General features: G+C 41.9%; 1 protein-coding gene across 1 annotated transcript in view; it reads right to left on the reverse strand.

The window, feature by feature from the left end:
* Positions 1-23,407, reverse strand: part of LOC147885880 (uncharacterized) — a 93,985-nt gene that overhangs the window by 50,331 nt on the left and 20,247 nt on the right. Inside the window, exon 3 of the mRNA XM_087396763.1 lies at positions 16,115-16,487. Within this exon, the coding sequence (XP_087252889.1) occupies positions 16,115-16,487 (373 nt within the window). The remainder of the gene's footprint in view (positions 1-16,114; positions 16,488-23,407) is intronic.

Consider the following 23,407-nt stretch of genomic DNA (forward strand, 5'->3'; position numbering starts at 1 on the left):
GAATTGTTGCTCTTCTTCTCCCCTCTCCTGCTCCGTGATGCTGGTCTGCATGTCCTTTTTGGATCTCAACAAAACCATGCACTCGCGATAATCAAGATCGAAGCTCTAATACCAATGTAACATGTAATGGTTAATGATCATGTAATCGCAGCGAGACTTTCTTTAAACCGTTTTGCAAGAGGTATGCATTTGCACCTTAGAGAGGAAGAGAGAGAGTTTTAGGGTTAGAGAAACGTAGGCGACACTAGATTGGGTCTCTGTACCCATTGAGGGTTCCCTTCCCAAATAGGGAAGAATCTTCTTTGGAGAACTTAAAATACAACCACTCCTTCAGAGAGCAAGGCATGCAACTCCGAGGATGACCCTTCGACATTGAGGGCTGACCCACGAATGCCTGAGAAACAACCCAATCTCGACCAAGGCCAATGCTGCCCACACTATTGATGTAGACCACTGTGCAAGGCTATAGTGCTGTCCCCATGCATGCAGCGGAGCTGCTTGAGTGAGAGACAAAGGGAGGACGGAGAAACTGAGAGATATGGAGCTTGAGAAACTGTGTGAAAGCTGAGAGATGTGGAGCTAAAGGGAGCTGAGAATAGAGCTAAGGAAGAGCTGAAAACTGGAAAAGGAAGCTGCTGAAACAGAACCCCAAACCTCTACTCCAAGCTTGGGCTATGGTGCTGCGTAGGCACCCTCCTACTGATTTTGCTGCTGTCCTGCAGGGAGCCTAGAGACTGCTCTGGGCCTGGAGAGGAAGGCTGAATTGGCTGAGGAACTGAATAAGAAATGAGAGCAGCAAGCCCCCCTTTATCTAGGGGGCCTTAAAGCCAGCCCTAAAGCTGTTGGATCATGGCTAAGCAGCAAGATGGGAGTGGAACAATCAAAATAACTCTTGTACTTTATTCATGAGAAAAGGCCAATATATAGGCACTTGATACATACATGAGAGCCAAGCTCCATTAATTTCTCAATCAGCATCTCTCAATCACACCACACTCCTAGATTCACTCATTCACAACCTACTAACTGACACATCATCAGTCACACCTAACTCAAGCACACCTACACACTTCTTTTTTTAGTGAAAGCCCTGATTGTTTATATTACAAGAAAAAGCACCTCAAAGCGAGAAGCTAGAAATTACATCAGCTGAAAACCTCTGTATATGCTAAATATACATCATGTTCAATGTAGCAAGTCTGCAAGCAATCAAAAAAAGATTGCTGCAGAGAACGCTTGAAGAAAGCAAATAAAGAAAATGTTGGATCACCAAAGACTTTACAATTCCTGTTTATCCACAAAGTCCAAAGTGCCCAATAACGAACCCAAATAAAGAAAAGATCAAACTCATGAGTGCGCGGATGAAAACCAAAGAGCCAGAAGAATTTCCCAAAATTAGGAGTCCAGAATCTCGTTCTCAACCGCTATCGAAGAAAATCCACGAACTCACATGAGGACAGGCAAAACCAGAAGAAATGAAGCACAGTCTCCTGAGAAGCCAAACATCTGCGACATACAACAAGCCAGATGGAAAAACCCCCAAAAGAACTCTCCAAAAAAAAACCTGTTGCCGAAGAGAAAGTTTATATGCCCAAAGTTGCCTTAGTCTCTTTCTCCACCACTTAGTTGGCCGATGCATTTGCCAAATAGAATTAGCCTTATCTGAAACCCAAGGCTGAGGCAAAAGGATTTTATATAATGCAGGCACTGTAATCTGAGATAGCCTCAAAGGACAAAAGAAGGACTCTTGGGAAGTCAAAATCCAATCCTCCAGCCTATCCCGAAGTTCCAAAGGAGGAATTGGGACAAAAGGTGAAAGCATATGAGTAATTTTTTGCCATAGAGGACGATAATGAGATCCCAAGCCATATCATGTGGCTACGAGAGAAAAAAGTAAAATAGTTCCATCATCATGAATGACATCCGCAACAGAAGTAATTCCTTTGAAAGTAATAAAATAGGAACGTCTAGGTTCCTGTAAAGCCAACCGAGGCTGAAAAGCTTTTGACCAGTGAATGCTTTCAACCCTCAAGGAATTTCCTATCAGAGAATCGCAGCCATGCCATTCCAAGTGAGAAAGGACGTGCTTCCAATCAAGAAGCAAGCTGGAGACCAAAGGGCAACCATGCAATGTACCATCAAAGCAACTCTAAGTAAGAAGTCCCACTGAGTGTTGCCAAAGACCAAAGGCAGAAGTATTGATTTGTTGTAACGGAGAGCCAATCATAACAACCCAAGGCTTATCACCTTGCATAAATTGCAGCAGCATTTTCCCTTTGTGAGCAAGGATGTGCAATGATATGAAGACCTCATGCATTTTTTGTGAACATAGTCGTGTGTTCACACACTTACTCATGTGATTACACTCACAACCACAGACCTTGTAATCCTTGGTATTGACCCCAGTACATCCATTTGTCCTTCATAACCCCCCACAAATTGATTACCTCAACCCTAGCAGTAGTCCATGGGAAACTTCATGGCTTGCCCACCACTAGTGACAACACTCATGATCCCAACCAGGAACTCACTCTACTTGCATCAACAGTAGACTCATTTGGGCATCTTCACACCAACATGATCTCAACTCTGACTTTGGTCTCATCCGCATAGAAATAATGGTGAACATAAGCTTCATGTCTGAGTTCTTGTGGTGAAACACAGTAAACATATTCAAAACTCAGTCAAGTACAAAAGCCTCAAATTTTGACTACTTGGTCAACTGTCTTTGACCAAAATATGAAGAAATCTGCCTGCAGAGACAGAGATCGGCTGGAGGGTGGAATTCGCCCTGATTACAGAGGCCATGAAGGAGCTTTTGGTGGCAAAAGAAGCCCCTGTTAGTGGACAAGATATATACCAGAGGATGCACGGAAATATGCACCAGGTCGCCGGTGAGAACTGCTTCAAAATCGACTGGTTTTTCTTTGATTTCTCCTTCGTCTGTGGACCAAATGCACTCAAACTTGAACATCAGCTAGCTCATAAGGTTGCCCAGCCTCCCCTAAGAGGAATTAGAGAAATTTGTCTCCAGCAACTCACAATTGGCAAAATGGAGCAGACTGAGTATTGTGTCGGCACGGGCAGATGAAGCGAGCATTTGTCAATTCCTCCTAGCCAAAGGTGCTCCCTAGCATGGAGATGCTTCAACTCAAAGGACGTGGGAAATGGCCTAAAGAATGGAGAGAACAAGCCTAAGAGAATTTCGTGGAAGAGAACGAAGGAAAAGCTTCATTTGGGGAAGATGATGACATGGCACTGAATGTAAGGCTCAAGGAGGACGTGATTATGGCTAAGCAGCAAGATGGGAGTGGAACAACCAAAATAACTCTTATATATACCTTTGTAAGACTAGAATAAGTCCAATCATACAAATTTAGATCTTTTGTTGTTCTAAAGATCAAAAATCTACACTGAAAATAAAAGAGAAAATGAAAAAGAAGGAAAAAAAAAAAAAGGTAAACAAAAACTTTTATGAAAAACAAAAGAAAGACATACTTAGCAAGCAAAGCAACACTTATGTCGTCATCAGTGCCCAAGCATAAGCAGCTATACTAGGTTTCTAAACCCGCGGAGTCTCTTGGGCAAACCCAATGCTTACTAAAATACATCAAATAAACAAAAGAGAAAGAAACAAGAAATAAAGAAGAAAGGAAGCAGGTGACTAAGCAAAAATAAACAAGCAAGTCAAGAAACAAAATCTTCCAAAAAACTGGAATCTTTCTCACTCTCTCTCTCTCTCTCTCTTATTTAAAACATGAAAAGCTAAATGGCCCTTTACAGTCATGTATCGTTTCTACAAAGAGGTAAAAACACATTTCTAACTTAGAAAGCAAAAGCATACTCAAACAAACTCTCTTTTGAAACTAAAAGAAAAATGGGCTATTCAGCTCCCCGCTTTTTGTTTTCAGCTTATGTCCTGTTTTCAGCTTATGTTCAATCATTCTAAATACCTAAGGCCAATACACCATAGATAAAAGACTTCATATCTAAGATTGTGCGAACTTTTTTCATTATTTTCCTTGGATTATACCTCATGTGTAATAGTAAAGTGATCAAATTACTACATTGAGTGATAAAAGACTCCTTAGGTGTACAAAGGCGAGAAAATCTATGAAATTGGGAAGAAATGACTCCATATTTTGCCAAATCAGAAATGTTTGAGTCAATGTGAGGCATTTTTATAATGTGTAAACCACTATATTCAGGTTGTTCACGTTTATCGCATATATCAACCTCTAATCCTATGGTAGATTAAGAAAGTCTAAGATCTAAGAAAACACAAGAATCCCCTCTTGAAATGCAGTTTAGTTCACAAGAGACATGAGGATAGATTCCTTCTCCAAAAGCACTAGCGTCTTTGTACATAAAGTCATGAAAGTTAGGAACCTCTGGTACAAATAAATCATCTATAAAACACCTAACTCAGCTAAGCTTATGTAAAATGATAGGGCAGGTATTGATAGAAATAAGACGTTGCATAAACTCAAATTCATAAGTGAAAAGATAAAAGTTTGCTAAAAAGATGGCACATTAGTGCCCATGGGGATTCCTATAATTTGTTGAAACAAAGCATCACCTAAGTTTTCCAAGGTGTATTGAAGTTTAAAAAGAACTTTGACATTATATTTTTCAAAAACTTTTATTGAAAAAAGACCCAGAGACATTAATCTATCTAGGTAGAGTAGTCTTCTTTTATAGTCTCGAGAAGCAAAAACTCTTGGAACTGAGGAAGTTAAAGGAACTAAAGGAGGAGGAAGTGGAGGAAGAGGAAGTGAGGGAGGCAACTCACGAACATGTGAGATTGCAGGAGAGCTAGGACAACCTCGTAACATAACTTTAGGTTTCCATACGATGTTAGGTGTATGATGTTGGTAATGAGGAATGTTAAAGGGCTTGATATGAGTTCTCCACATCAAAGGGTTCTTTTTAGAGGTTCTTTTATTTTTACGAAGAGTTGATTTTCCTTCCAAATTAAAACCTCTTGGGAAGAAAGTGCTCATCCAAAACAATTCACGAGGACGAGCAGCCTTGTAAAAGTCCTTGGCATTATTAGAATGGCCCTCTATATGCTCAATGGGAAAGCAATGAAAAGATTCGAAAACAGACTTTGCCATTGTCGCATATGAGGGTTTTGAATTCTCAATTAAGGAATTCTTCCTATGAACTTTTCTAGCTTCCCTAACGTGTTCTTGAAGAGAGAACAAGAGAGAACATGTTAGGGAAGGCCAATATATAGGCACTTGATACATACATGAGAGCCAAGCTCCACTAATTTCTCCATTGATTTCTCAATCAGCATCTCTCAATCACACCACACTCCTAGATTCACTCATTCACAACCTACTAACTGACACATCATCAGTCACACCTAACTTAGGCACACCTACACACACGCATGTGTTCACACACTTACTCATGTGATCACACTCACAACCACAGACCTTGTTATCCTTGGTATTGACCCTAGTACATCAATTTGTCCTTCAAAAGCTGCCTAGGGAGGGGAGAAGGGCAGCCTATAAAAGGTGCGCTCCCCAACTCTTTCTCCTTTTCTTGGAGCTTCCTCCCCAAGCCTTCCTACAATTAATTAGTTTCTTGGATATGTCCACTTCCACTTTGGTCATTTGTGTTTCCTGTGCATAGTGTATGCTCCTATAATAAAGCTCTCATTAGGAAGTATCGCTTCCTGCATTGTTTTATCTATTTTACTAAAAATCATAGCACCAAAAGGACCCTGAGGAAGATCCTTCTCATCTTGAAGAACATAAAACACGCCACTAAATTCAAATTTGTAAATATGCTTTTACCAATCCACTTTAGGATTTTTCTTCGCATGCCATGCCATTCCAAGTGCTACATCTGCATGAGCAAGCCTAGCACTTTCAAAATCCAACTTCTCTTCATAACCTTTGGATGTGCAGCTCCAACTGTGTGACACTTTTATCCCACAATTAAGTATATATGTATAGTTACATGGGCTAGTTATTAGTTTCGGTCTCTCAAACAATTTGGAATTAATAACAATGTGTTGTGACGAAATACACAATAACATTATGCTCAGCAACTTGCCCTTTCATCATTCTTGATTCTATACCAAAAAAGTCTGATTACCCCGTTTTTGTAGGTTTAGACAAGATGTTACCACGTGCATTCTTAAACTTTTTAGCAACAAAAACACATAACACATAACAATGTTGTTTCTAACCTAAGAGAAGGTCCCATAGCTGAATTTGTAAGTCGTCAACTCTAAAATTCTCCTCCCTTTCAGTGTCACATTCTAAGATCACCATCTTAGCCATGTGACGACTCTTACTTTTCGAATAATCCTTCCAAAGATGCAGCGAATGATATCCGAGACACAGTCCTTGGTTCCTCACTCTCTCCTTCTACTCAAGAGTCAAGGAGGACTTTGATCAAGTTGGGACTACCACATGGAATACTTTTCTTTTCACTTCACACCTTATGATGATATTCAAGTATGCAACTGTGTAGTTATATACTTAGATTTTAATTAGTGTGTACGTTTGCAATTCATTGGCACAGACTACCCCCCAAGATGTGTTCTTCACTTTGATTACTTCACTTAGATTCAAGGGGATGTGTCTAATGGTATCTTTGTTTCACGAGAGTGTGGATGACCCCCCTACATAATCTCATTTATTTTTAAAGCCCCCCATCTTACACACTCACACATAATCATTTGGTTTTTCAATCTTGAATATGAACTAACCCCCTCTTTTTTATAATCTAGATGACAAGTGGAGATAATATCAATGCGTAGAGCTTTAAAAAGGGAAGGGTTGAGAAAGGCATAAGCATCAAGAAGTAATCTCCTTCATATAGATATGGGGTTTGGTCCTAATGTCTGAGTGTAAGGGTTGAGGGTGTGAATTGGGGAAGTGAATAGGGTTATGAGATGGTTTGTTGAAGGGGTTTAATATCTTGATAAGAATTGAGTTTAAGGGATGAGAGTATAGATTGGAGGGGTGGAAACAAGGTTATGAAGGTTTTTTGTTGACAACATTTAAGAGTTGTAAGATTAGCCAAAGTAACATGATATTGGCTTTAAAGAGGGATTTGTTTGTAGAAAAAGGCTTGGTTGTGTATATTGCAAGTATGGTATGGGGGTTAAAGGTCACTGTGCCTTTACCCCGGTTATGTACAATACTTAAACACATATATAAATGAATGAAAAAGAAGATTAAGGTGTTCTGTACCCACCAAAAACTTGTGTGGCTCTCTGTTTCTCTCTCTTCCTCTTCCGTCCCACTTCCGTTGAGAGCACTCTCAACTGATATCAGAGCCCAGGTGATCTAGCTGAGCGTGCGCGAATACCTGGAAGATCAGCAGCTCTGTGGAAGGAAGAAGAAGCTCTATGGGAAGCTTTGTGGGTGACTTTACTTGCATCCGAGTGCGCAAAGACCTTGAATGAACCTTTGGAAAAGTCACTTTGGTTTTGCGAAGTGGTTTTGAGAGCTTGTTAAGCGTTTTCAAAGAGAAAGTCGGTTTTTAAGCTTTTCCCTGTTCCGTTTGACGACAGAGACTCCGTATTGACTTGTAAACGCAACCATTGCTTGCTTTTGGTGTCCATTTTACTTCAGGAGCTTGGAAACACCTTCATTCTTGAATTTGGGATCATTTTGTTGGATTTCTGACTCACTGTGTCAGTTTCAACGTTTTTCTGCCCGGGTGTTGGAACTCAAGTTTGGAGCAACCATTTGCAGATCTGTCAGTTCCGGTGGACTCAAGAGGTCCTAAAACTTCTATGTTGCTCATCATTCGCACTCCGGTGGAGTTTACAAACAGTTCGATTTCCAAAAACGTTTTTCAATCTGTGTATTAGACCCAGTGATTGGGACCACGGTTTTCAAAACCGTCTCTCCCATTGCGTTCCGGACGCCTAAAAACCCCTACCTGTCAGTTCTTGTGCAATTCGGTGAAGTATTTTCAGAGTTATAGATCTCTGTGTATTTGATTTCATCTCTCTGTTATGCATTTTTTATTCTAAGGTTTTAAAACCTTAGATTTATACCACATGGCAGTGGATAAGTGTTGATTCCCATTTCTCACTCATCGGTTGAGATTTTGGAGTTCCAGCAGAAGAGAGATATTTGCAGATTGTCTTGCTGAGTCCGATTATGTGCCCATGTTTTGAGGCATCTCAGGTTCTATTTTCAATAGCGGTCATTGCCGTGAGACCATGATTTCTTGAGCACACCTTATGCAGATCACTCTGGTTGCAGTTTGAGCCATGTGCGCTCATTCGTGGTGTGCATTGGGTTGCAGTGGATGATTTATAGGCCATTTGGATGCATTCCGATCCTTATTGGATGCGCTGATGGGCCCAGATTGCCTTGTGGGATGCTATTTTTTATGGACGCTTTGCACATGGATGCTATTTTATGCTGAGGGACAACCATTGACACATTGCAGATGATGCACTGATAGTGTTATGCTCTCTTGGATGAGATATTATTGATGCATATGCCCATGGACGGTGTTTATGCTTGAGCCATTTGGCACTTATTGGCATTTTGGATTGCCATTGCAGTTGGCATTTTCTTTTGGGCCAAATTTGCTCATACGGATGCATAGTACATGCACATGAGTAAGCTGTATCTTTTGATGCTTTGAGCTTTGAGTTTTGGTGATATTTCACTCTATTGTGGCATACACATTTGGGTGCATCTGGTATTTGGTGTGATTCTCTCTTGCAAGCACTAGCATTTGGGATTTTGCTTTATTTGCATCATGGCATCCTCTTCCATGTCTGAAAATGAGTTTTTTAGCATTAAAAAGTTTGATGGGACAAACTTTTCTTTGTGGAAAGAACATATAAGAGATGTGCTTATTCAAAAGAAGCAAATAAAACCCTTGCAAGGGATTACAGCTATGTCCACATATGAATGGAATGAGTTGGATGCATTTGCAAAGTCTACCATTAGACTTCATCTTGGGGAGATAGTTTATTTCACAGTAGTCACTGAAAAGACTACGGAAGCTTTATGGAAAAAGCTGTGTGCTACATATGAGCAAGAGACTACCTCAAACAAAGTCTATCTCATGAAGAGATTGTTTGAGCTGCACATGAAGAAGGGAGTATCCATAGATTTGCACTTGAATAATTTAATATCATTTTCAGTCAGCTTCAAGCTCAAAAGCTGAATTTCGATGCAGAAATTAGGACTATTTCTCTTATGCTCATTACCATCCTCATGGAATACTTTCTGTACTGCTATCAGTAACTCTGAACCTGGTGGAGTATTGAACTTTAATGATGTGGTTGGTAGCTTGTTGGCCGAGGAGATTAGATGAAAGTTAATGGAAGGCAATAAGCAAGATGCAGCCTTAAATGTGCAAAGGGACAGATCCCAATCCAAGGGAAAGTTTCAAGAAAGAGGAAAGTCCCGTAGCAAGTCCAGGGCACAGAACATTGAGTGTCACTATTGTGGCAAGAAGAGCCACATGAAAAAGGATTGCTACAAGCTTAAAAGAGAGCAAAAGGATAAGAAAAAGAATGCAAATTGGGGTGCAAATCAGAAGGAAGAGAGTCCAAGGGGGGATAAAGGAAAAGTGAAGATTGAGGAGATCAATGCAGTCACACATGATAGTGATAATGACATTCTCTTCATGTCTAGTTTATCTGCAAAGTTGCTTACCACTTCAGATGATGCATATTCCAAGGATTGGATTTTGGATTCTGGTGCTTCATTCCATGTTACTCCCCATAGGGAATGATTCTCCACTTATGACAATGAAAAGACAGGTTGTGTGCATCTTGGAAATGACTATGCATGTAACATAGTGGGAGTAGGTGACATAAAGTTTTCTTTTGTAAATGGGTCTGCATTTATTTTGAAAAATGTGAGACATGTGCCTAAGCTGACCAAGAGTCTCATTTCAACGGATCAGCTAGATGATGCTGGTTTTCAGACCATCTTTGGTTCTGGGAGTTAAAAATTTCAGAAGGGCTCCATACTTTTGGCAAGGGGTGCCAAGTGTGGAACTTTGTATCCCTTGCATGTATCAAGGGTGTTTGATCATGTTGTTGCAATAACCGAGCAGCCAAGCACTACTTTATGGCATTGCCGGTTGGGCCATATGAGCCAAAATGGAATGAAACTCTTATGCCATTTGAGTTATGTGATGTTTACTGATTGCAGGGAGCCTTCTTGCTACAGAGAAGCTATGATGCGCGAGGATCAATGCAAGTGGGAGTATGCTATGCAATCAGAGATGAGTTCACTTATAAAGAATAAGACTTGGGACTTAGTTTCTTTGCCACATGGAAAGAAAGCATTGCCATGTAAATGGGTCTACAAGATGAAGGTCACAGGTGATGATGTGCCTAGGTACAAAGCTCATTTAGTCGCTAAAGGGTTCAAGCAAGAGAAGAGTGTGGACTTTGATGAGATATTCTCTCTAGTTGTAAAGATGACCACACTTAGATGCATGCTTGGCCTAGTGGCAACAGAGGATATGGAGCTTATGCAGTTGGATGTCAAGACAGCTTTCTTGCATGGGGATCTGCATGAGGAAATTTACATGGTGCACTCGGAAGGCTTTGAAAAAAAGAGCAAAGAGCATTTAGTTTATAAGCTGAAGAAGAGCCTCTATGGTCTTAAGCAAGTGCCTAGAGAATGGTATCAGCAGTTTGATGCTTTCATTCGATCCCAGGGTTTTAGAAGGAGTGAAATTAATCAATGCCTCTATACTAAAAGGGCTAAGGATAATAGCCTAATACTCCTAGCACTATATGTGGATGATATGATATTGGCTAGCAAGAATACTTATGAGCTAGATGCATTAAAAGCCAAGTTGCATGAGGCCTTTGATATGAAGGATTTGGGACTTGCAGGTCATATTCTGGGTATGCGTATCACGCGTGATCGGAGTAGGAAACTCCTTTGGCTTTCACAAAAGGAGTATGTTACAAAAGTATTTCAACGTTTCAATATGGAGGGAGGGAAGACAGTGAGTACTCCATTGCCTCCATATGTGAAACTGGGTCATACAGATAGTCCCAAATCAGATGAGGCATGGTCGTTAAGACACTTGTGTCTTATGATAAGACACTTAAGACACGTGTCTTACCTTAAGACACCTTTAGACACTCGTGTTTTTTTCTTTTTTTTGGTGGGTGGGGAGTAAGAACACACATTGAGTTTGACTTAGCCATGCTATCATTGATGGTGACTTTGGATCTAGCAGTGGCAGTGACCTCATAGATTCAGATTAGGATGAATCTTCAGAGATTTGAGTGTTCAGAGTCGAAAGCTTCCTTTCAATTATATGTATCGAGATGCAGTTTTCATTCATGTCACATGTGACAAGATTCAATTGTCACTTTAAACCTTTAAGTACTCAAAACTTGCGAGCGAGCTCTTCAGACGTGAGTCTTAACTTTAACTTTTAAGACTTGAGTGACAAGTCTTGACTCTTAACTACATTGTATAAGTGCATTGTTTCTTCTTGCATTATTTAAGTGTAGCTTATTGTACTTCTAGAATCTAGCAGCTAGCTATGCTAGCAAGTCGTACATTTATATACTTATACATATATTAATTAAATATTTATTATTATAACCACAATGGCGTGTCTTACGTGTCTTATCTTTAATACACTTTAGACACTCGTGTCTAAAGCGTGTCTAACGTGTCTTACAACCATGAGATGAGGAGAGAGCCACGATGACCAAGGTTCCTTATGCATCAACGATTGGGAGTCTTATGTATACTATGATAGCTACTAGACCAGACATTGCATTTGTAGTGGGAGTTGTTAGCCGATATATGGCTAATCCAAGAAAGAGGCATTGGGACACAGTTAAGTGCATCATGAAGTACATGAAGGGTACCAAGGAGATGTGCATCTGCTTTGGTAAAGGAGACATGCGTGTACTTGGGTACACAGATTCAGACTATGCAAGGTATGTGGATAGTAGGAGATCCACTTTTGATTATGTGTTCACCTTTACAAGTGTGCAGTGTCATGGATGTCTCGCGCGCAAAAGTGCGTTGCTTTGTCTACCATAGAGACTGAGTATGTTACAGCCACAGAGGGTTACAAGGAGGCTATATGGCTTGATCGGCTAGTGGGAGATTTGGGGATTCATACAGGTGTACCGACATTGCATAGTGATCCCATGAGTGCTATTCAACTAGCACGGAATCCGATCTTTCATGCAAAGACCAAACACATTGAGGTCAGGTACCATTTCATCACGGAGGTACTTGAGAACAAGCGCATAGAGCTTGTCAAGGTTCATACAAATGATAACCATGCAGATATGCTGACGAAGAGTCTACCTAGTCAGCGGTTTGAGTATTGTCGTGCATTGATGGGCATTGGATAGTATGCTCACTGGTTGTTCTCCCTTAAAGACACATTGTCCTTTAAGTGGGAGGTTGTGGGGGTTAAAGGTCACTGTGCCTTTACCCCAGTTATGTACAATACTCAAACACATATAAATGAATGAAAAAGAAGATTAGGATGTTCTGCACCCACCAAAAACTTGTGTGGCTCTCTGTTTCTCTCTCCCTCTTCCAATTCGCTCCCGTTGAGAGCTGGCAATATCTATACAAAATTGCCTCAGCAAAAAAATAAGCCAACAGATGGCTACATGCATACAAGATGAGGATCAAAATAAATTAAGCAGAAACTGTTCTCTAGCCGCCTCGTGCAACAGCGGGTGGTTGGTGGGTGCTCTGAGCCCCCATTAGAATATGCAGCCCATGGCGCTATAGCACCACGAAGCAGCCGCAAACAATCGTCACCCCTCTAGCCTGCTTGGCTTGATTGTTGGATTATGGCACTATCCCTTTTGTCACAAATTTCCTCTAGAAAGTCACTTTCTTTGGAAACTCGTACTGCAATTCAGAGCGTGCAAAACCATTTGGTTTGGCCCTAGCATCCTCATAGTTTCACGCAGTTGCTATTGTGTCATCCATTGTGTTAGCCTATTTACCTTTGACCCATTTTTATTCTATCAATCAAGCCAAACATTATATATTTGGCTTGAACAAACTGCAATAACGGCTCAGGGATTTTCATTACAATTTCTTGAAATTTTTCAGTACATTCTGCTATAATAAATTCCTTTGCTTGAGGTATTGGTAATCATCCCTTGCTCTTGAAGCTTCCTCCAAAGGTAGAAACTGTTTTCTAGACTCCACTTTAAAACTTTCCCAAGTGGCTGGAGCCACATTGTCTTTGTACTTCCTCATCCACCAGCTGTTTACAGCTGCTGTAAATATATGTGAGGCCTCTCGGATCATCATTATGTCATTATGCACTTCACAAATAGCAAACGTCTTATCAAGCCATGCCTCCATGATGTATGAGTTTCTATCATTCTACCCGCATATTTTTTGGGCCTATAATTTGCTATGTTAGGCTGCCTGAGTTTCCTTTCCATTATATGGACATTGGACTCCGGTTCCATGATCTCTTTCCCTATTTCTCCCCTAGAGGGTCTACCAATGAGGAATTAAATGGCTTTTCGTAATTCTTATGGCCCCTCATTAGCATGCAACTATTGTGCAATTAACTTTTCTAATGCATCCTCTAAATTTCCAACTCCATCATTTAATGAACTAGATTCACGTGCTATGGGACGCAGTACCTGTTGTTCTGGCTGGAACTCCCAATGCTAAGGGTTCGCATGAGAAGTATCGTCCTCTACCTCCATTTCTAAGTGGTTATCTTTTCAAACTAAGTTTAACCTTGTCTTGTATTGGTTTATTTAGTTGGGGATTTTTTTGAACTCTCCTAAGACCAAAAACTGACCCGGCTTTCCTATACCAGGGAAATCATTGCAAAGTCTCAAAGTCGTAAACTCCCACAATTCCAAAAAAACAAACACGCTTTTCTTAGCTTGGCTGGTCTAAAATAGAAGGAACCTTCAAGCGTTTTGCTGAGATCAACTCCTCAGTGCTCATTCCCTTCCTTCAGCCCCGCAATACTTGGAGCTCTCTACGATTCATGAATTTACAATGGTGCTTGACAATCAAGCTCTCATCACAAATTCTGTCATCGACAATTACCTGCTAATGACCCTGTGGTATGCTTACTTGTAACAAGCCCTTAAGCTCAGCACATAAAACAACTTCTGCACCCTTCTTTCCCATTCTTTCAAATTAGCAATCTACCCATGTTCATTCCTCCGTCACTATTGTATTGTACTGGGAGACAAACACCGGGTGAATGTCACGGTTGGGTAACAATGATGAGGTTAGAACAGTATTTGGCACAAGTGTGCGCGCAGCAGACATATTGCATTACAATAATTAGAAATCTTACATTCCATAAGATATACAAGCGACAGGCCCCTCTCCCCCTCTGCCAAAAAGGCAGAGGCCCTTTGCAAGATATGAGAAAAGATGATAGTGTTTTGGCCATCGCACTAAAATACTGGCCCTTTAAGGGATATTAAATCTGACTACAAGGCTGCCCAAAGGTGGTAAAGTGGAATGGGCAGAGTAGACATGCAGACAAATTGCATTAAGCTAAGAGACTAGGACTTCGAAAGACAAGGAGAAGCCTCAATCACTGAGCCTGGATAAAGATGATGCAGACGGCTATGATAGCAGGTCAGGAAATGGTGACTCAGGTGGAGTGAGGTAGACAGTAATCCCCAAGGTGCAGGAAGGGGGCACCAACTTCAAGGGTACTTACTGAGGGGACGTGCCAATAGCCACGTGTAAGCCTCAAGGGGTATTGAGGCATGATCCTTCCCCTATATCCACGTGTGCATAGCTATCAGTAAATGGTATAACATGGTAATTAAGGACCTTACGAGGCAAAGGTGTGCACACAGAAAACACATAGCATTAGGATAATTAGAAAGCCTGCATACCATGGGTGCATTGAGGGTCATAAGATACAAGAGCGAACAGCCCTTTCTTTCGTCTGCCATGGGAAAGGACTCTTTCACAAGCCATGGGAGACCAGCAAGGGGTGATCAGGCATACAGAACAAAAACCTAGAGAAAAGGTGGGTAGATCTGATATAATGAGATTTTATTTACTGAAAAATTAAGACTTTGGCACCCTGTTCAGGGAGAATGCTTTAGTCTTAGAGAGGACTGTGTCACCATTGGTAGCCTCAGTTCAGACCAGAGCACATGCTTTCTAAGTCAACAGGTAGGGCTGGAATTACAAAAAGGCAAAGCTTTAAGCTGCATGTAGGTCAAGATGATCCAAAATAGGTGACTTTGTAGAAGATCTTTTGTGAGGCTTATAGTGTTGCTCTTATGGAAACATAGATTTTGACAGAGTTCTTTGAAACTTTCAAAATATTGGCCTGCTTAAAGTTTCATGCTGACAAGTCATATATAAATGTGCTCTTCTGCGCAGAGCAGCTGTATTTTCTATGTTTCGCCTTTTGTCAAATTTTCATGCTCATTTTACATTACGATCTGTGCTATGGTGCACAGGACACGATAGCACTTCTTGTAACTTCTCTGAAGCTGTTCTGCAAAGGATACAATTGCACACCTTCTGATGACAAACACAACAGCACTCACAAAGATGGTAGTGAATTTTCTGAGTTTGTGGTTTCAGAATACATGGCTATTTTAACTTCTTGAGCTAACAAAGACACTAGGAGATAACTTTTTTGCCTCGGAGAATTTTTTCCCAAAGTCCTCATACTAACACTTAATAGCTCGCAACCCTAACATACCTCTGATAAGACAGAGGACCCATTGCTAAAACAGAGAGAAACTGATGCACAAGCTATCATGAAAAGTATGGCATAACAGCACCTGAAACTGGTAAGACTTCCCATTTAAATATAGCTATTGCAAAATAGCACATTAAGTCATTCTCAGAAAAATACATTGCAAGCCCACAATTGCGGAACTTGTTCGATATCCAAATGAATTTCCTTAATGAAAGGATCCAACAAAGGACCATGCAGGCATGGACTTCATTTCCAAGCAAAATCGGCAGCTTCAAAAATATAGCCACTTTGCTTCGCCCTCAAGAGATCCAAAACTTACAATGGTTCGCCCTAAAATAAAGCCACTGTAAGAAGACTGAGAGAAGACACCAACAAAGTGCATTGCATTATCCTCAAAACTCACAAGTCCTTGCAAAGCATCACTTACTGGCCAGGTGCAAAAAGCGTGTTGTCATTGCCTCTGTCTAATACTGGCACCTTGGACACAGGGGAGTTATTTCCTGCATAGTAATATGTGCTCTTGTCAATTTTATTTTGAGATGCCTGAGGTCCCCCATTGTACCGAAGGCTCCCCGCTTGTGAATAAAACTTTGAGACATCACAGGCTTTAGTCCCATGAAACATCTTGTTGGTTCCATGAAGCTGAGAAGCAAATGCCTGATCATCTTTCTTGTGAGGTTGATTCCTCTGAACAGAATTTTCCTCAGCAACATTATTATGCAGTCTTCCCTTTACAAGCCCAAGCTCCTCACAGAAGGCACCAGGCATACCACTTCTTTCATAAACATGGTCCTGGCAGCCTGTCTGAACAAAGGGTCGATTAATATGATTCAAAAGCATTGAAGTGAAACACACTAGATACATTTTTCCACAAGTTCTTGTAATGGCTGGACCACATAACATAATTTCTTGACAAAAAGTAATGCAGATAATCACACTTCCTTCAGGGGATCAGTTCAAAGGCATCTGTATAAATGCAACAACACCTGCTTCTTCTGAAGCGTTTTGCAAGCCCAGGCATTCTTATAACTGCCCATTAATGTACTACTTGCGATAGTATGCTTGGATCCATTTTCAGAAAAAACTAGTATGCTTGGATTCCATGTCAAGATCTTGTGCCCAATTGTGGAATCATAGGGTCACCTCCCTACTTATGAGCCACCACATGAGGAGGGCATGGGTGAGGTTGACATGCAGCAGATAGGAAAGAGAGGGCTGGAATAAAGCTGCCATACTGGGCAGAAAACTGGCTGCACCATAGGCAGCAGAGAACAGTCCTTGATTTGTTTTCAGAATAGCCCCCATATAGGGCTGGCTAAGGACCGGTATTAGCCCAGCTATGAGCCCAAGCAGTGGGCAATGGACTACAGGCCAGTTGGCCAGTCTTAGGGCAGCCCAGCCCCTACAAAAGGAGGGCATTTGGGCCTCTCCAGTCAACAACTGAAGGCAGGAAATGCATTCTAGGGCACACATAGACCTACACCCAAGGTGCACAGGAGGTGAGCACAGGAGCTCATCCTTGTAACGACTGAAGCCTACTGAAGGAACATGCCAAGAGAAGAGGAGTGTAGCACAGAAGCTAAGCATATGGAGCCAGGTTTTGGTGTCTTACTTCAGCAACAGTATGCTGTAGGCATTGGTAACATGTATCGAAAGGTTTTATGCTTTTTTAGTAGGTACGCTTAGTACGACAAATGTAAGATATATGAACCCAATCAATAACAGGAAAGAGTATGCAACATAAGATTAATTCCTATTTTCATTAACTTAACCATTTCTAAAAACCATGATGGAGGAAAAAGTAAGGTGTCCCTCAATGTCAACTTTTCTAACCATGATAATTTTTCCATAATGTTATGAACCATGGTGATATAGTTTGATAAGTAGAAGCTTAATTTAAAAGAGACTTACTGTGTTGGATTACTATGTAGTAGAATGTAAACATGTACAATGAACCAAGAATAAAGTATTTAACTTTGATCAAGGATAGTTAACTCAAGCAGGTCAAACAAGTCAAACCACCATTGATAGTTGAGTATGTTCGTGCAAGTATATGACTAACCTCATACATGGCTTGGATAGTTGTTGGTACTTTAATAGCCAATATTGGAGTATAAGAAAGGTTAACCCAAGGTCATAATGACTGAGCATAGAGGCCTTGCCAAAGGGAATAGTATGATATTAGGTTGAGGGCATACAAGAAGGTTTTCAGCCTAAGCATAAGGCTATAGTAACCTAAGGGGTGTGAAGACGCTTCTGCTGTTTTGGTCTACGATTTTGTGAAAGTAGCTAAGTCCACTCTTTTGTACATTGTACAAAAGGGTGGTTCTTTGTGTGCCCTTTTTATAGCTAGAGGAGCAAAAGAGGTCCCCGTTGCCTACCTTTTATGGTAAAACGAGAGTACAAGAAAGAGAGAAGCGAGAGAAAGAGAGTGCATGCAAAATGAATAAATTTTAATGACGACGCAAAAGAAGAGAAAAAGAGGATATAATCGAGGAGAAAGAAAGTTTATTAACATCTACAAAAAACCAAAGAGTCTATCAGGCTGAAAAAAACCACATACAATGAAAGCTACAAGGTGGACTTCTAAAAACAGGCTCCAATACCCCGAAGATGGTGTGTGAGTCAAGAAAGTAAATACATCGCGATGTCACTGCAAAAGAGAGAACCCACATGTACAGGCCAACGATGGGAGGTCCTCATGTCTGTGTCCATCCGAGGTCGAAAGCAATAGGTCTCTACTATGTCTAGTCCCCTGCTACCCTTTGCTCAAGTCACCAAAGAAAAAGTCCGTAATCATCCTCTGACTGGACTTTGGCGGTCCCTCATGTGCTCTCCTCCACACTCATATGAGCTGATCTCTGAAGCAACCACCTGTCACTGATCAAGGTTTGTCAAAAACTCTTGGTCCAAAATCGCTCCCAAAAAGACAGTGATGCCATCTACAGACCTCATAGTACACATGGCATACGAATGCAAAGTGCTCCTTTGTCTCACTTTCTGCATATCATAGAAGGTGGAGATCCGTTTCTCTCGTGGGATGCCCTATACCCACCCTATCTCATGTGCGACAATACCTGGAACTGTTGAATCGAGAGTGCATGTGGGGGATTAATCTAGGTGTAGCGAGGGATGGCAGTGAATTAATGGTGGTGGGCAGATTGGAGATTCATGGAAGTCACACTATGGTTGCACAAGCATATGATGATGACTCATGGAAGTTTTACCTGCCTTTGATCATGTTTGATAAGGAAGATCTTACATGCTTTATGTCAGCCATATACCTAGATGAGTTCAAGAACTTGCCCAAACTCATCCTCTAAAAACAAAGCGTAGTGCAATTTCAATCTCATGATGTCAACCATTATGGAAACTTTTTGGTGATCCGAACATGGCCAGAAAAGTTTGAGATTGCTTTTAGTGTAACATCTCTGTTCACCAAAGATGCATGGGGGTTTAAATATTCTCAACATTCATGTGCATATCCTTGCTCATAAGGGGAAAATGATGCTGCAATTTCTACAAGGAGATCAAACTTGGGCTGCCATGATGCGTTACTTGCTTTTGCACATCAACACCTCTGCTTTTGGTAATTGGTAGCCAACTCAATGGAATTTTCTCCTTGGCTATATTGATGGCAAGATCAAAGGCTGTCCTTTGGTTTTCAAAATGTCATTTGATGGGAAGCATACCCTTTCCCACTTCGCCGCGTGACTCCTTGCAAGGCAATTCTTTAAGGGCTGAAAGTTTGCATTGGTCGAATGTCTTTGACCCTCCGTTGGCTTTGCAGGAACCCAGACGTTCCTACTTTATCAATTTCAAAGGAATATGCTATGTGGCTAATGTAATGCATGATGATGGTACCATGATTCTTTTCCTTTGGCTGCCAGACAATATGATTTAGGCATGCATTATCGTACTCTACGGCAAAAAATTGTTCATACGCTTCAGCCTTTTCTGCCGGCACGACCACTTGAGCTTCAGGATACGCTTGATGATTGGACTCTTCATTCCTCAAGCTCATTACTTAGTCCCTTGAGGCTTTCTCACATTACGGTATCTTCCTTGTATAAAGTTTTGCTGCCCCCACCTTGGGCTTCAGATATAGCAAATCAACTCTGGTGCATGAATCACCCGGCAAAGTGGTGGAGGAAGAGATTGCAACAGCTTTGGAATTCCAAGGTTCCTCTTCGACAGCAGGTTTTCTTGTAGCAGATGATGATGGGGGTTCTTCCGTTTTGCCAACTCTTGGCAAGAAGGCATATTGCTCCAGTTGTTTGTCACAGATGCTTGGCTCCACGGGGAATCTGTGCCTCTTCTCCTTTGGCATTGTCCACACACTTGTGATTTCTTGGTTCTTCTTCGGCAACGTTTGAGAGCTAGATTTCCTGCTGCTACCTTTGGAAGCATTTCTACCTTTTTGGGATTCACCCATGCAGACAGGGGTTTGAGTTATTCTTCACTTGGGTTCGTTAATGGGCCCTCTAGACTCTATGGAAGAATCGAAATCATAGAGTCTTTGGTGATCCTACTTTTCCCTTTTTCAAACGCTCTCTGCAGCAATCTTTCTTTGATTGTCTACAAACTCATTCTACAGACTACAATGTATACTTGTCATATACTGAGATCTTCTACTGATGTAATGTTGAGCTCCCCATTTAGGGGAAGCTTCTATGTAATATAAAGCATCAAAATTCCACCCCAAAAAAAGTGTGTGTAAGAGAGAGAGAGAGAGAGAGAGAGAGAGAGAAAGAAAGAAAGAAAGAAAGATATATTAACGTCCTTGGGAGACCTCACCGGCCTATGGGACAAACACATACCAAAAGGTGAACACCAAAACATCAGTTATAGACTGAGAGTCTCTTGTGACTATATATAGCACTCACAAAGTTATTATAGGTTAACAATAGTCTACTACATTCTACTACCAATGATAATCAGCCTCCATTACATCAATTTAAGACTAAAAGTCTTTGGGCTTGGATTTGAAGTCTCTTATAAGTGCTTTTCCATCTTTGTAAACAGCCCATTTTCCTTCCTTTCAAGCATCCTTCACTTTAGCCAATTCAGTGGCCTTCATTTTGAGCTGAGTTGGGGTGCGCTCCTCCGCTATCCATATTTTAGTGCCTTTCAGCTTATTGGTTTGCTTAAGAATCTTTCTTCTTTTCATCTTGTTCTAAAAGCATACTTTGGCTTGTGTCCCCTCCTGTAAGACAACTATTGCGTCTTCAACATCCCATTCTAGTTGTGGGGTTCTTTCCATGATATTTTCCAGTGTTTCCTTTTAAGTTCCTTCAAACCAGCCCTCTGGTAGCCCCCCTATGCGTACGAGTCGTGTATTAGCCACCCTCTTTTCCTGTTCTTGTACTTCTTCATACACATCCGATGTGTTAACTTTAGTGTCCAATGTTGCTGTAATTTCCTGTTTTACTCATTGGAGCTAACTTGTGACCAGGTCCTGGACTTTAGTCACCATCTGTGAACAAGTGCTGCTGTATTGTGTATCTGCAGTACCTCATGAATAATTTCCTGTTTTCTTTGTGCTTCCCATGCATCTGTATTCCTCTCTAAAGCTGCAAGTCTGAGCTTGAGCTCACGGATTTCCTGCTATAAGTAATAAATATGCTCTTGTGGGTCTATCATGCTTACCATTCTCTTCTGCTGTAGATAGTTCTTTGCATATGGGGACGGTGTCTTTGCAAACACATAGGGGGAGGCGAGGGGAGAGCTGCAACAGAGGAATATAGTGCTTTTGTCGGGGTTGAGACAAGTGTCTTGATCTCGGGGAAGGCCATAGGTGTCTTGGCATCCCCATCCATAGTGGCCTGCATATATTCAGGCACCCCTTGCTGTAACTAACCCCCAGGGTTGGGTTTTGGGGCTCAGCCCAAACCCTGGGGTTACGTGTCCCTTGCTAAGGCGGACGGTGACTTCTAGTGGCGGAGACTGCTGGCTGCTGTTGTGGCGGCGCTGCTGCTGGTGGCTGAGCGGGTGAGGGAGGCTGAGCAGGTGAGGGAGGCTGAGGCGGAGAGGCTGAGCGGAGGGCTAGCGGGAGAGCTAGCGAGAGAGGCTGAGCGGAGGGGCTAGCGGGAGAGGCTGAGATAGATTTATTAACGTTTTGAACGCGTCACGGGCCTACGAGCACAAGTACACACCATAAAAAGAGTAGCCACATCTCAGAGAGTCAAAGAGTGCACATGGCAGCTCAGCTCAAGATTATTTTAGCATACATCTATGTTCTAGCCCCATAGAAAAGTGGCCTTTATTAATCAGTTTATGACTAAGACTCTTTATTTTAGATTTGAAATCTCTAATTAATGCTAGTCCGTCTATTGGTGGACCACCTCTTTCCCCATTTTGCCTAGATCCTTCAATTTAATCAATTCAATATTCCTTGTTTGAGCTGAGTCAGAGTGAGCTCCTCAAATACATAGTTACTAGGGAACGGCGTTCCGTCTCCTTGGAGCGTGAGAACGCCGTTCCCAAGTGGATGGCATTGCGGGAATGTCTGGGAACACCTCTGAACGTTTCCAGAAGTGGGGACGCCTAGGAAACGTTCCCAAATGTTCCAGGAACACGGCCGGAACGCGTTCCGGCTTGGGTCTCTTGTGTTCCGAGTTTAGGGCTACGCAGGAGCACCGTTTTAGTGCTGACGGGAGGGTTTAAGCTCTCTCCAACCACTCTCCACCCCCTTCCACTCAACCACTCAGCCTCTCAGCCCCCTCTCTCAAGCACTCAGCCCACCCCCTCTCTAAGCTCTCATCCACTCAGCCCCTCTCAGCCCACTAAGCCCCCTCTCTAAGCTCTCGGGCCTCAAGACTCAGCCCCTTCCACTACCTTCTAAGCTCCTTTTCTTGTACTTTGCATATTATATGCTCTAGCCTCTATGATCTATAGTAATCTGCAATTCTCTGGCTTAAAGCTTTAAAGTTTATGCACATTGCAATTTGCGTCGATGTATATTTCAATTTTCTAAGGATTCTCTGTTTGTTAAATTCTAAAGCTGAAATCGAAAGCTTAGAGCTGCTACATCTGGTTATTCTTAGCATATTTTGGTATGTTTCCATGTGATTTGATGTCATGTCACATGATGTGGCGTTCCCATTCCTGTTCCCCCGTTCCCTCTTCCTGATATGTTCCCATTCTGACCCCCCACGTCCCCGAAATGTTCCCGTTCCCTAGTAACTATGCTCAAATATGCATATCCTTGTGCCTTCAATGTACCTTCATCTTATTTCTCGGGCTTTGGGGCAATGGAACCCCTTTCTAGGGCTGCAAGATCAGGACTAACACCTTAGTGTGAGCGGGGTAGTCATCTAGAATGTCTAGACAGTGGCAAGGATCCAATCGCAAGAACTCCAAAGGAAGGGGATATCCCGAGCGGGGGAAGTAATCCAAAAGAAATCTTGCATCGGCTCAAAGAGGGGTAATTCCTGATTTTGAGAGGAAGAAGGCTGAGAGTGGGACGGAAAAGCTACACCCTAGCTCAAGGGCTTGGGTAGAGGTGGGTGGATAAAGTGGGGAGGGCTGCAAGGGGTATGGAGGAAGAGGCTGGTTGACAGCGAGAGGAAGAGGGGAACAAGTCTCACTTGGTTGCGGGATCCATCAGGACGAGGAGCGCCGGGACTGACAATTTGTAGATGACACGTCTTTGTGGAGGGCACAGTTGAGAGCCTAAAGGGAGGGCCCTCGGCCAACCAGGTGTCCTAGCTATGGTATG

The sequence above is a fragment of the Dipteris shenzhenensis genome, chromosome 25, assembly GCF_047967505.1.
Source record: "Dipteris shenzhenensis isolate YYH24624 ecotype China chromosome 25, Dip_SZ_1.0, whole genome shotgun sequence".
Classification (NCBI taxonomy): domain Eukaryota; kingdom Viridiplantae; phylum Streptophyta; class Polypodiopsida; order Gleicheniales; family Dipteridaceae; genus Dipteris; species Dipteris shenzhenensis.